This window comes from Pholis gunnellus (genome assembly GCF_910591455.1).
Source record: "Pholis gunnellus genome assembly, chromosome: 8".
NCBI classification, from domain to species: domain Eukaryota; kingdom Metazoa; phylum Chordata; class Actinopteri; order Perciformes; family Pholidae; genus Pholis; species Pholis gunnellus.
In genome coordinates, this window is record NC_136534.1 from 16,069,522 (window position 1) to 16,083,397 (window position 13,876).

Genomic DNA, 13,876 nt, shown 5'->3' on the forward strand with positions numbered 1-13,876 from the left:
TAGGAATGTGTGTGGTAGGAAACTTCCCAAAGGTTATTTTTGTGCTGGATTATGAGACAACAAACCCTGCAAATGACTAATTTTGCTCAATCCTTTACGTGCATTTTACTCTTTAGAAATACCACAACTACTATAGTGGATGTACTTTTCGATACCACCAACGCACAACATATATTGCATATTGCAATATATACTTGTGAAGATATTACTGTGTACGGATACAGTAAAGTAAGATGGATGTATGGCATGCAGTGATGGAATGTAAAGTACATTCCAGCAATGTACTTGAGTACAATTTTAAGGTTTTTATACTTTACTCGAGTATTTCCATTTTGTGATAAATGATATTCAGAGGGAAATATTGTACTTTTTACTCAAATACTTTTGACTGCTAATTACTTTTCACATTTACAATACAATTGATATAATCATCTTAAAGAATATAATGGATTTTTTAAAAATAGATATATACATATAAGATATAATTACACAAAAGAATATAAAACAGTAAAACACATTTTAATGCGGTTTGTACATTAATGTAAAACAGGAACATATTGGTTGGAGGGGGTTTCCCTACATAATGAGTACATCAACTTTTCATGAGTCCATTATGCAGATAATAATTCTGTACTTTTGCAATGAAGGAATTTTAAAATCTTGGTATTTCTACTTTTACCTAAGTAGAAGATTTTAATATTTGTTCCACCACTGCCTCTATGAATACCATAGTTAATCAAGAGAAGCTGCGTATTATGAATAGTCGTCAATGAAAATGTATTTTATTGGAAAATATTTGTTTTTATTTAAGTTAAATTCAAAGTGTGTACATTAATGACAAGTTAATGTATCCATATCACCCCAATTTTTTAATATTCATTAACATCCCAGTCATGAACCAAGTCCTACTTGAGGCTCCTATGTATACTGACCCAGTAAAGCAATGTGTTCTGAAAACACTGGTTGTAACATCTCATCTCTTCTTAGGTGCTTTCTGTTTGGGGGCCTCTGCCTTTGGTTCTTCTGGTTTGGGGGCCTAAGCCTTTGGTTCTTTTGGTTTGGGGGCCTCTGCCTTTGGTTCTTCTGGTTTGGGGGCCTAAGCCTTTGGTTCTTTTGGTTTGGGGGCCTCTGCCTTTGGTTCCTCTGGTTTGGGGGCCTCTGCCTTTGGTTCCTCTGGTTTGGGGGCCTCTGCCTTTGGTTCCCCTGGTTTGGGGGCCTCTGCCTTTGGTTCCTCTGGTTTGGGGGCCTCTGCCTTTGGTTCCTCTGGTTTGGGGGCCTCTGCCTTTGGTTCCTCTGGCTTTGGGGCCTCTGCCTTTGGTTCCTCTGCTTTGGGGGCCTCTGCCTTTGGTTCCTCTGCTTTGGGGGCCTCTGCCTTTGGTTCCTCTGGTTTCGGGGCCTCTGTCTTTGGTTCCTCTGGTTTAGGAGCCTCTACGATGCCACACAGCTTGCTTTAAAAAGAAAAGTTCAACAATAGAAAATACAGTGAATGCTTACAGTGGTTATCATTATGGATGAACAATATATGTATATATAAAAATATACATTTTTTTTGGTAAAGTTTTGTATGTTATAATAAGTCTAGTACAGTATTAACAATACCTTGCTGGGTTTGATCCTGCTTTCAAAAAGCCACACACTGCGCTCTTTGCTGCTAGTTGCTGTTTCAGTGTATCCGATTCTGTTCCCAAGTTGGTCATCTCCTTCTTGAATTCCTCTGTAGGTATTATCATATGACAAGTGGAATGTTAAGTGTTAAAAGGAATTAGGATCATTTCTTGAAGTTCCTTTTTTTCAACTGGAAGAGAAATAAATTTAAATGCATTTGAATACATGACCACTTTTTGGCATTGAGGCACCTACCTTGGAGATTTTTTAATTCTGTCTCTACTAATGTCAGCTCATCTGTCTCAGTTTTCTGCAAGTAGAAACGAGAATGTCAGCGACACAAACTTGAGTTTGTTGGAGAAATCTTCTCTACACAGACTAAAATCCTGCATCTGCACATCTTCGACTTAGATGCAGCCACATCCTTTTGAATTCTTGAGTAAATATTTGAATGCTTCTTTTATAACAACTACCGGATCTGCACACAACAGAGTCTCAGCATTATTCCTCAGTGTTACATGATCAAGTAGCCTAGAAAGATATACTTTATGTTTTAATGAAGTCTTGTGAAGTCACGTCTCAAGCTCCCAACATTTTATCAATCCCTTACACATTACATCATTTTCTGTGCCCTAAAAAAATCTTTTTATGATGACGTTTTACTTAGATGCTCTGAGCAACACTGAGGAATCACCTTGATCCACTGTAAGGCCATTATATCTGCAGAGATGGTTCATAAAGGGCAGCAAATAAGTGGAAATTATGGAAAATGTATGTAAATGAAAAATTCTGATTCCCTTAGTATGAACTACTCCTTCGTCTTCCTCCAGAGATAGTAGGCTACTGGCTATGTGAGACAACCCAGCAGAGGAACATTTATTTTATGTGATACACATATTCATGCATGTATTGCCCTTTTAAGAAGTTTAGTTTTTAGAAATATGAATAACGAAACCATTTATGCACAGGAGCCAAATTTCAGTACAGGATGACAGGGGCATAGACAAGTCCTATTTCCAATTCATAAAATAATTGTTTTGTTCTAAAATTAAAAAAAACACTGTTATATCTGTATTATTATAGCAAAGATAATGTAGTAAAATAAGGAAAATGGCCTATGGAACTCTGAAGGCTAAGGCCTGCCTATACAGGCAGGGATAGTAGATTAGTTTTAATAATTTCAACAATAAATGGATTGCAAATTATACAGTAAAGCAGGAAAAAAGTACACTATTGCTGGAGTTTACTCGTGTCTGTAGGTCTATAGTCAGTCCCTGCTCTGGTAGTAGCTACAAGACAAGCCTGACTTGGGTGGTGATGATGAATTCCTTCCTAACCGGTTATTTCTGTTCTTTGAGTTTCACTGGCAGAACAAGTCTAATCATTTATAACTAAAGGTTATAACGACTTGAATTTTGGTTTTTATTCATTTATGTAACCCCTCAAGCTCATATTCCTCTTTCCGTGAGCTTTTAATTAATTGTTAAGATGACACAGTCTACTGTATGGCTTTCTGTGTAAACTAAATCCCTCATAACTTTCGCAAGGAATCGCAAAGCTATTCATACACTCTCTTTGCTTGTGTCTTTCAGTTTATCCTCACCTGGCCATGCTGGCAGACGCCTGAATTAGCCATTACATTAACTGCTTCGGCCTCGAGCGCGTTCGTCTCTTCCGCCCGCGCTTTCTGCTCACTTTGGGTCTTCTGCAGGAGGGTTTCCGTCTCCGCCACAATACCCATATAGCCTTGCAGCACATCGTTGGTCACCCGCAGCCTGATATCCTGAAACTTGTTCCGTTTTTCCTCTTTCTCGTACTCCATTTTCCGTAGTTTCATGACCCCCACCAGAGCGACAGACACGACTAATGTCAAAGGTAGCAAACATTGGACCTTCATAGCTGTGTGAGCTGTTTATACTTGATGATGGATAAACGTCGGCAAGTGCTAAATCTGAACACAAGGCTGCTATCCGTGTCGCCCTGGTTACACTTCTCTATGTCTGTCAAATTCAAATCAACCAAGGTGACTGATTCACCTGCGCATTCATTATGAGTTGGTTCTGAGTTGCTCTATTGTCTCGTTAGAAACACGCCCTCTTCTTTTACGGCATCGAGCACAGGTAGGCTCTGCTTTCACCCGGTGCTTGTAATGTCCTCCTCACAGATAGTCCCGTGTATGTCAACAGGCAAGCTTGTGTTTTATAACTGTGCGTCTGTTGATAGGACAAGCTGAAGCTGATATGACAACTCATTTGTGTAATAGGCTACCTCATTTTAACAGTGAATACAACACCACAAAACCTAAAATAAATAAAGTGTACGACTTTGACTCATAAACGCAGTTACAAGGGGACAAATCAAATATTTACTCAAGTAAAAGTATTGAAGTATTGGTAACTAAATATCAAAATGAAAAGTACTTACAAAATGGCTAAACATGTTTAAGCACATATCTCAAACTTGTACTCAAGTACAATAGAGTAAATGTGCTTTTTGATTTCAGTTCAACAAATCAAAAAGGTGTCTTAATAAAACAGAAAACGAGCACATATCAATCGTAATTATTTAAGGAGGAGATTGAGTCAATATACACCAGTTAAGGCTCTACGAAAACAAATGTTTTGATATTTTACAAATGGCTAGGCTATCACATAGTTTCTTGTTGCTTATTTGTACATCATTAACTTGTTTTTAAAACTAAGCAGTAGGGCCTATGTGGCATTATAAGATATCAGGAAGCAAAGTGATCATGGCTTAAATCTATTCATGAAAGCGCTCAGGGAGAAAATACGTGTGTCGCCACACCCATCCTGTTGAGCAGGTGGAGCAGGTGGAGCAGGAACAGTAGACACTGTCACAATGAGCGAAGGAGCCCGAAGGGCACACGGTTTGAAAGACACCTGCAATGAACAACTGACCACCACTTGTTCCCACGTTGATCCAGTCTTTTCCTCGTCTCGATCAGGATGAAGTTCGCGATTGTTTTGCTCTGCCTCAGCGTGACTGTGATGGCTGCAATGATTTACCTGGCCGTGGACCAGGAGTTCAAACTTTATGAATTGAAAGCAAGCATCGTGGAATCCCATTCACAGGTCAGGGTAAAGGAGGGGTCCATTCTCGAATTCAAAATCAAGGACAAAGCCATGAAGACGGAGTTGGTGTCTGTCAACGCCAAGATAGATGAGCTGAAGCAAAGGAAGGGAGAAATTGATAAATCAGCACAGGACCTCACTAAAGCTCTGCAGACATGTAACACGGAGAAGGTAAGGGACACACAGACACGCATCCGTTGTTTTACTCACAATTGGAGTTATTTAATATGCATACACTACAATTATACCACAGGAAAGTATCACTCTTCCTGATGCACATGCTACTATTTGACTGTGTGGGGTTGGCGTGTCAGGATCCGCTCAGTATTCTGTTAAATCCAAATATTTGATTTATGTTGCCATTGTACCTTTTGTAACTGCTGACAAATACGTTCATGTGCCTTTATTAGGAAAATGTTCAGAAGAAGAAGACAAGCACGGGAGAAGCCATTGTTAAAGTCAAAGGTAAGGCAGCTTTGTGTTTCACCTCTGGTCTGGTATCAGCTCTGGGCAGGTAGTTAAAGTGAGCTTATGTACACTAATATTGGTCAATTTCAAATTTAGCCAGATAAGAGAATGTGACAAACTAAAATGTGTCTCTTAACAAGTTAGTCAGGCTTTCTATTGGCCTTTTAAAAGACATTCGTTTAGAGCTGCTGAGATCTGTCAATCTTGTGTATTTAAACGGACAATTAGAAACCAGTAGAACTAGATGTGCCAGCACTAACCTACAGGGCTCCAGGCACACGGCTCTTTAGTTTTATTCTCTGAGCTCAGCAAAAGTAGCAGCTCCCATTTTACTCTTTTATTGTTTATTGAACACAGACATTTTTTAACATTGTTTCTCTCTGTTATACATTTCCTCAGCGGATCACCAAGTGGCTAAAAGCACTGCTGAAGGGGACATTCAGAATTTGAAAAAACAGATTTTGGATAGAGACAAAGCCATTTGTGTCTTTGCAGATACAACTAACGAGGAAGCAAGGTAAGATCAGAAATGTCGACTTGCATCTTGAGATAGTGTGGTCCAGAACATCAGAGTTTCAACAGTCAAAACCAATATCATGACAGAGCAGAACCACATAGTATGGCTGTAAAACTAAAGATGTAAAGAAACCTTATCTTATTAGGACTCTGGACAACAAAGTAACATTATTTTTTTCCTTTTCTCCATTTCGCAGGAAGCTGTGTGGAATCACTGAAGCTCCAAAATAAAGTTAACTCAGAAACTCTCAACATTGAATGTGAACATTTAATAAAAGAAGCATGCCATGCAAATGAGGATAGATTTTGTACTATCACAGATGTGAGTATAGCTCAGTTCATTCCTTATGAGAAAGTCCTAGCTATGTTGAAAAAACACACTGTTTATACATTCATTCATTGGACAAATGGCACAGAAATATGGAAATATGTTGCATAGTTTTATATCATTTTGTAATATGATTGTGTCGGTTAGATCTATTATGCATTTTATTCTCTGTAAAACACATTATCAGATACTTGGGATTACAGTCCTTCACAAATAAATTGACTTTTTCGTGTAGATGTCAGCTTCCCCTGATTGAGTTGGTAAAGCTACATTGTGTAACACCTGAGCCAGCCAGTCTGAGGCATATGGTATTTGTTTTGTTGCCCTGCCTCCTGATGAAACATTAGTGACTACCAGCGACCGCAAAAGTAAACGGGCATCTGTTTAATTTCCAAGGCCTTGTGTCTGTGGAAGAATTTGTTTACCAAATATACCCCCCTTGAGTTGAACAATAAGCTTATCCTTTATGTAAAAACCCTCAAATCACACGTTGGAGTGTGAAAACTGTCAGTTAATTAAAAAGCTCACTCAGAATAATTTATAGTGTTATCTGGGGATGGACAATTAGAAAATGAATGTCATGAGCACAAATTCATGACACGTTATGTTCTTATATTCATCAGAAACCAAAATATAATAGCATTTCAATGCCATGTCCCTCTACCTCCCCCTAGTGCAAAACCAAAGATCATACTGACAGTCTTTTTGCAATTTTCAGTCATGATGAAGATCAATGTATGTGCATAGTTTCGCCCCCACTTCTTGTCCTGCAGCTTCAGCTCAATCTATAAATATATTCAGTCTTGGTGCAGCCGGTTTAAGTCTGAGCACTCTAGGCCTTCAGGGTGCTATGGTAGATACCTTTCTGGGAAATAGCATACTGTAAGGGTTAAGTAGTACCAGCTAAATTAAATATGACTGTGGAAGACACAGTTATTGTTCATCAAAAGTGTCACCTTGAGTGAAATTGTTCCTCACAAAATTTGAAATAGTTGGTCATGAAATGCATTTTGTGTCAAAGCATTGAGATGTTATCCACAGTGAAGTCCACAATGACTGCAGTTGTGATGCCTGTCTGAGTTTTGAGAAATACATGTAAAAAAACGGTAATAAAGAAAGTTATCGTTGGTTGCCATGTGAATCCAGCTCTCCTCCACCACCATTATTTTTTTCCGTGCTTTATTATTTAACAATAAGGAGCACAGTAAACATACAGTATATTATAGAAAGTTGAACATTGCCAGGGTTAGAGACATGGAAAATATACACATAACACTGCCAGGGAGTGACATATATATATACATATATAGTCAAATAAAATGAATACAACACTAGCAGGGGTGGATATGGGAAAATACATACAGTAAAATCATAAAATAGAATAACGCATCTCAACTTGAAACACTATATTGCTGAAGTAGTTCATAAGTCCTCAGAGCTTTTGTGTTTTGTGATGAACGAACTTGATGTAAGAATCCATACAAATGGATGTAATGCCGGGTTTCACCTTCTCAAATGTTTAATTTGTGAAGAAGGTATTTGCCACGAAGAACAGGTTGACACCAATCGCAGTGCGAGGTGTACACCACGTGACCTACTCTTGTGCCCGGAAGTTGTCATTCTGTTAGCTTGTCTCCTGACACGTGAAAGTCACCGGTAAAACGTCACAGTGTATCGTTCGTTGCATTCCTATTTGTTCGAGGTAGCTAAACAGTAACATGTGTTAAACATGCTTAAGGTAGATTATATACCATATGCTTATACGGTTTATCAGTGTTTATTAAAGCGATAATACTTTGATACCGGTGCTAGCAACGTTAGCTCGCAAAAGCGTTTGACTTTCGTTAGCCGTTACCTCAGAGTTACAGGCACGTTGTCCTCCATCCTCGTCACTCTAAAGTGTACAAATGGCATGGAGCCTCGGTCGAATATGCAGGGGCGTTCAACGCCTCGGCTCACTCGCGTCTGTCCAGCCTCAGCTCAGCCACCCGTCGACCAGCGGTTCAGTCAGGACCATGTTGGTAGGTAGTAACGATCTGTTTCGATGGATGAAAGGGCTTGAAATGACTGGTGGGATGTTTGATCAGTCACTCTCCTCTCACTCCTCACTCCAGATGTTTCTCATTTCTGTGATGGGTTCTGTTAGCCTGTAATTCAATGTAAAAAGATAATATGTGAATTAAACTATAAGGGGTGAACATTCATACAATTCTGTACCACAACAAATATTGTTTAAAATATTATTTTAGATTACAATATTGAGTTTTTGGGTACACCTGGGAAACACCTCATGCAATGCAAAACACAGTTCAGAAACAATTCAGCCATAAATTGTACACTGATAAAAATATTTGATCATCTACTACTGATAAATTAAGACACATTTTTGCGTCATATTAATATGTAGATCAAGCAAGACAAGTCTTTCTATAAACTCCTATTTTTGTACATTGAAAAAAACATGTTTAACGTTCAAAAACAAGTGAGTAAACTTAATTCTACAAGCAGAACTACAAGGATTTTAAGGCATATTTCAGAGAGTGGTGCTTGACAAGATACTTGTTTCAAACCACACCTCCAGTGTGTGACATGCATCGTATGACCCACACAGTCCCACCACTAACTTTGCCCAAAGCTTGCTAGACCCGCACCCCGTTTCACACTGTTGTTGTAAAGGATTTCCTTGTTCATCAGGGGCTGCCATCGTCCTGTTTCTCTAAGCCCCGGGACTTCAGCTTGCCGAACTCTTCATGGGGTTCAGAGATGATGCAGTTGTATAAACATTATAACAGCCAGTGTGAGGTGGAGGTGGAAGGAGGAGAGAAACAGGAAGGGCCGTGGCGGAGACTGCCGAGCTACAATCGTGTCCTCAAGTATGCTCCAGGTAAACGTGCAGACTGTGACGTTTGTCTCACTGTCTGTCTTTCTGCTTGTTTGTTTTGTTCATGAAATAGAATACAAGCAAAATGATGGGACAGGAGGGTAAACTGCATTGTCTGACTGTTGTATTTTATTGTTTAGATTGACAATGCTAGCCATATTAACTTAAAAGGTGATGAAATGTCATTGCTGTGTTCACATGTTTCTGCTGCTCCCAATTGGCAAAAAAAAAGAAGTTGTTTGAGCAAAACACCACGATAATACAATTGAAGGCACAGCTATCATGGAACTTAATGCAAGCTGCTGACAGTTCACTTGTGTGTTTTCCCATCAGGTGGAGTTTATCTTAATAAGATAATGCAGTCAAAAGCTCGTCTTTTTACCCGGAACAACGGAGACCCGGGGGTAGCGTTTGAGTATGTTTTATTTTTCAATAGCGAGGAGCAGAAGTGTGTGGGTATTTTCCAGGCCGGACACCTACTGGAGGGGCCGCCAGGGTGAGATAACTGTTCATGTTGGTTGTGTTTGAAATGAATGTGTTTGTTGTATTGTTACATACTGTTCATACTGTACTCACACAATAATATTACCTTGAAGGTATTTTTTACATTTTATTGTTTTAAAAGATTTGAAGTCTTTGTTGCATATCATACCTCTTAATCTCTCGCCACGTTTCCTGTCTGTCTGTTTATTATCAGCTTTCCAATAAAGGCAAAATGCCTCAAAATAATAATAAAAAAAGAAAAACCTCACTAGATAGGCTATCTTTAAATCTTCAGACCTTACAAAACTGCACGTTTTAGACTTTGTATTTGGTGTCTAATAGAACTTGTGTGTATTTCCAGACATGTCCACGGGGGGGCAATAGCCACCATGATCGACACTGTGACGGGGGCTCTCGCTGTCATGCTATCTGGACCTGTTGTGACTGCCAACCTCAACATCAACTACCGCAAGTACAGAAAGAACATATTTTTAGACTTTAATTAAGTTGTGTTAGTAGATTCAGTTTTGTGTCATATATGGTCCAGCAGAATTAATGTTTGTAGCTTTGTTTAAATATACTGAATAGGCCACCTTTTCATTGGTTAGTGTAATGACAGACAATAGTTTTTTGTACATTTTGAAGACCTTTGTGTCTATAACAACCTCTATTTGGGATTATACCCCCATTCTCTTATTTCAGTATTAATGTATATTTGGGATGAGCAGTCAGGGTCTGCGTGTCTGTTCGGCCTTATGGGCATATTTTGTTCTGTATGACTATTATCATTTATGTCCAGTTTACACTGACAAACACTTCTGTTGTTCCCAGGCCTATCCCACTAGGGAGCACCGTGTTGCTTGAATCCTCTCTGGATAGGAAAGAAGGCAAAAAAATATTTATTACATCCAAAGTGACCAGCAGCGATGGCTCCAAACTGCACACAGACACAACAGGTACATTTTTACACGCATTAAACATGTCTGATGAGCCATGTCGGTGTGTGAAAGATTGTGGTTGGTCACGTCTCTGCTCGCCAACCTTCTGTATTGTCATTGTCCTCTTTTCTTTCATGCCTCGTATGCAGCGCTGTTCGTGTCAATCAGTTTCAGCAGCCTACTACTGGGATCGTGACACAAACACACCAGGATGCCACCTCCCCAAACACTGTCAGCAACCTGAGGCCACGACGAGCGTGCGTGTGTGTGCGTGTGCTTGTGCGTACGTGTGTTTTCATTGGTTTGGAGTATTTTTTTGGGGAGTGTGTGTGTGTGTGCTTATTTTCAAGGTGATATCAGAGATACATTCATATCCTAATATACGTTCTCTACACTCTTAATATGTTATTATTTGTAATGAAATACCTTTACGTAACTACCTCTGCTTAGTGTTACTAACACATAGACAGTACATATCTCAGCATTATTCAGCAAAGTAAATGTTAGGTTTTATTTATTGTAACTTATACAATATTTGTGGTTTTAAGTAACACTGGTGCCTTTGGATGTGAGAGTATTGCTCAAAGTGTATTGAAGTGAATATTTGATTTCCTACAATAAAGCCTTACCTATTGGTATTATATGACTTAAGCAAAGCATGTGTTTGTCAACAAGTTGAATTGTTTGCAGCAGGGAATCAAAATTGCTTTGTTTTTGTTTTTTTGATTAATATTCTGAGGTCTTTGCTTCTGAACATTAGAAAAAGACTTGAGTTGGATGTGTTGCACTTACAATTAAAGGAACATTTGAAGTTTCTCTTCGTGTGATAAGTTTTTTTTTTTAATACCAAACATATTATTGTAAATGTTTTGTTTATAATTAATCCCCTGATCAGGGTTTGACCGCAACATCATACAATAGTAAGGTTTGCTTGACACTGATATTGCTATATTTGGGTCAGGATTTTGTAAAAACAAACAAACCGATGAATGCAGAATGTCACGTACTGTTTTTTTAGTTTTTGGGGCGGCCGTGGCTCAATGGGTAGAGAGGGTTGTCCGGTAACAGCAAGACACTGAACCCCTAACTGCTCCCCGGGCGCTTCTCAGCAGCCCACTGCTCCCAATAAGCTATGGATGGGTTAAATGCTGAAGTCAAATTTTGTTTATATGTATATGACAATAAAATACTAACTTTAAACTAACTTTATGTAGCTGTCACTTTTGATACATTGGTGCAATCAAGGAGATTTACTTTTCTACATTTCAGCTAACCAGACTTTCAGGCTTCTTACTATTCTTAATTTAGATTTTCAGGTGTGGGTTGTTAACTGTTACCCCACCATGTGGTGGATGTGGTTGTATTTGAATACGGGGTGTGAATTTACATGTCATGAGAATATCATGACTTCAAATGGAGACGCAAGGGGTTCCAAACCCAAAATCATAGCAGTTGTCATTTGGTTCACAGGCTGGTTTGTCTCACTCACTTGTGACACTTTTAACATTTTCCACAATGAAAAATGACTGAGGCGTCACACGATATGCCATAAAAAGTAAACCTGTCCACGTCACAGAGATTTGTGCTGCTCAGGCAGCTACTGCAGACCACGATGCTGAATAAGTGAATAAGTGAGCACTATTTTGGGTTAAACATATACTGTACTGCCTATATGTTGAAGACACTTTTTTGATTTTTATATTGGAAACATCTAAATGTGAATGTTATGTTAATATCTCTTTACATCGTGGAACAAAAACATTAAATTACAAAAAGAGAAAATACGCTAGTTTATCTTTTCTGGAAGAGGGAGTTGTTTCATTCTGCAAACGTAACATCCCAATGTGTTTTTACTTATCTGATCATTTTTAACTGCATTTTGTTGTCACCTAAACAAACAGCCAGCAACTACTCACAACTCAGAGCAAAGCTCTCCTCTTGATTATTCACAAACCATCAGATGACAGAGTTGCAATTCTAGAGACCGTAGCGTTGGTGTTCATCAAGCATGTCAATTCATTACGCTGGATTATAGTAAAATGTAAAAGGGAGCTTGAAATGTATCGGTTATATTAATGTTTCCTGTCTGTTCAGTCACTGCTTGTTATATCGGTATGTTTTTAACTGTTAAAATCCACTGATGTTTTTGAAATACAGCTTATAATAGTCTCTGGCGTTTGTTAATATTACTCTTTTATATGATGTTTAAGTAAATGGCCAATACGCTCTGAATACTCCTCAAATGAATGTGACACTTACAAATTAAATTCCTATTGCATCCATTTAATATACAGAAAAGTGTTGCTTATTAGCCAATGCCGCTGAATGAGTTTTTGTTTTCAGTAAATCATTGGTTATGAGTATACTAAACCCTGCACGCAATAACTTCAGTTCTCACACTGTTTTGTCTGATGTGTGGTTTCTTAGTGTATGGGCTCATCACAGTACAGGCCTGGTGGTCTTCTGAGGGCCCCTCACATCTTTAACCTCACTACAAGTGCAGATGGAAATGCTAGTTTGTGTACCTTAGTAATGTGTGTGTGTGTGTGTGTGTGTGTGTGTGTGTGTGTGTGTGTGTGTGTGTGTCTGTGTGGTGGCGGCGGATGCAGGACAAATGAACACCAGCAGTTTCTTCTTCTCCCCTGAAGGCTCATGTGGTCAAGTTGGGTTTGAGGAAATGGGTGGGGGGCAGTTGTTTTCAACTTTCAGTTAAAACCACCTGCAGCAAGCTCTGTCTACTGTAGTAGCACTTCCAGAAGTGATTTTACTTTAGATAGTGATTGGAAAGCTATTTTTTTTACCTTTAATCTTTAAAAGAAATCCTGCTGAAAGTGGAATCACCTGACAGAATGGTGAGGTGTCGGTGACTTGACAGTGAACAGTTATCTTTTTGATCGTCACCTTTGACATCAGAGCATTGGCATCCAGAAATAAATATTACTATGGGTCCATTTCTTTAACAATAGACTATATTGTGTCGAAACACTTACCAATTAGTAATTCTACAGAAAATGAATCAGAGACAACTGTGAATGTCAATCAAGTAAAACATTTTAAACATTTCCACTTCACCGCTCTCTCGTGAGGATTTGGTGACTCATGAGCAGCTTAGAGAAATGACTGGGCTCATGTTTTTTTTAAGTATTTTTTTTTTATTAATTAGTAATGGGGAAAAAAAGATTGCATGACTTATCATACTGGATTTTTGTGGGCCCTCTCCACCGCCTCTATGGTCACCAACAGCTTTAAACAGACATGCTCCTCATTGGACATAGTGGATTACTTGATTGACTCTTAGCGTGCTGCAGTGCTTGAAGAGGTATAAGTGGTAGATCCTTTACTTAAACTAGCATTACCACGCGGTAAAAATACATACAATTAAACGTCCTATATTGAAAATCTTACTTAACTGAAAGTATGTAGCAGTAACTCATACATTACATACAGTAACATTATTAATGCATACAAATGTAACCATTTTAATGTTGAGGCATGTTGAAGTGGAACAGATTGGAACTACTTTGAATTCATCATATTTTGAGGGGTTTTATCTTAGTAAGTTACT

At 38.7% G+C, this 13,876-nt stretch overlaps 3 protein-coding genes across 3 annotated transcripts; 2 read left to right on the forward strand and 1 right to left on the reverse strand.

Moving 5' to 3' along the window:
* Positions 1–503: 503 nt before the first annotated feature.
* Positions 504–3,707, reverse strand: LOC306699439 (uncharacterized protein). The gene is made up of 4 exons (XM_079164054.1): positions 3,209–3,707; positions 1,861–1,915; positions 1,600–1,714; positions 504–1,448 (listed from the first exon to the last, which is right to left on the reverse strand). Exons 1-4 carry the CDS (start codon positions 3,500–3,502, stop codon positions 1,097–1,099), a joined length of 816 nt encoding a protein of 271 aa, XP_079020180.1. The 5' UTR covers positions 3,503–3,707; the 3' UTR covers positions 504–1,096.
* Positions 3,708–4,464: 757 nt separating this feature from the next.
* LOC306699318 (uncharacterized protein) lies at positions 4,465–6,243 on the forward strand. Its single transcript, XM_079163897.1, has 4 exons — positions 4,465–4,868; positions 5,108–5,162; positions 5,565–5,682; positions 5,879–6,243. The coding sequence occupies exons 1-4, from the start codon at positions 4,572–4,574 to the stop codon at positions 5,910–5,912; spliced, it is 504 nt and encodes a 167-aa protein (XP_079020023.1). The 5' UTR covers positions 4,465–4,571; the 3' UTR covers positions 5,913–6,243.
* A 1,448-nt stretch (positions 6,244–7,691) lies between these two features.
* On the forward strand, positions 7,692–10,930 carry them4 (thioesterase superfamily member 4). Its single transcript, XM_079164180.1, has 6 exons — positions 7,692–8,030; positions 8,704–8,893; positions 9,224–9,386; positions 9,735–9,845; positions 10,205–10,329; positions 10,461–10,930. The coding sequence occupies exons 1-6, from the start codon at positions 7,917–7,919 to the stop codon at positions 10,505–10,507; spliced, it is 750 nt and encodes a 249-aa protein (XP_079020306.1). The 5' UTR covers positions 7,692–7,916; the 3' UTR covers positions 10,508–10,930.
* The last annotated feature ends 2,946 nt before the right edge of the window (positions 10,931–13,876 follow it).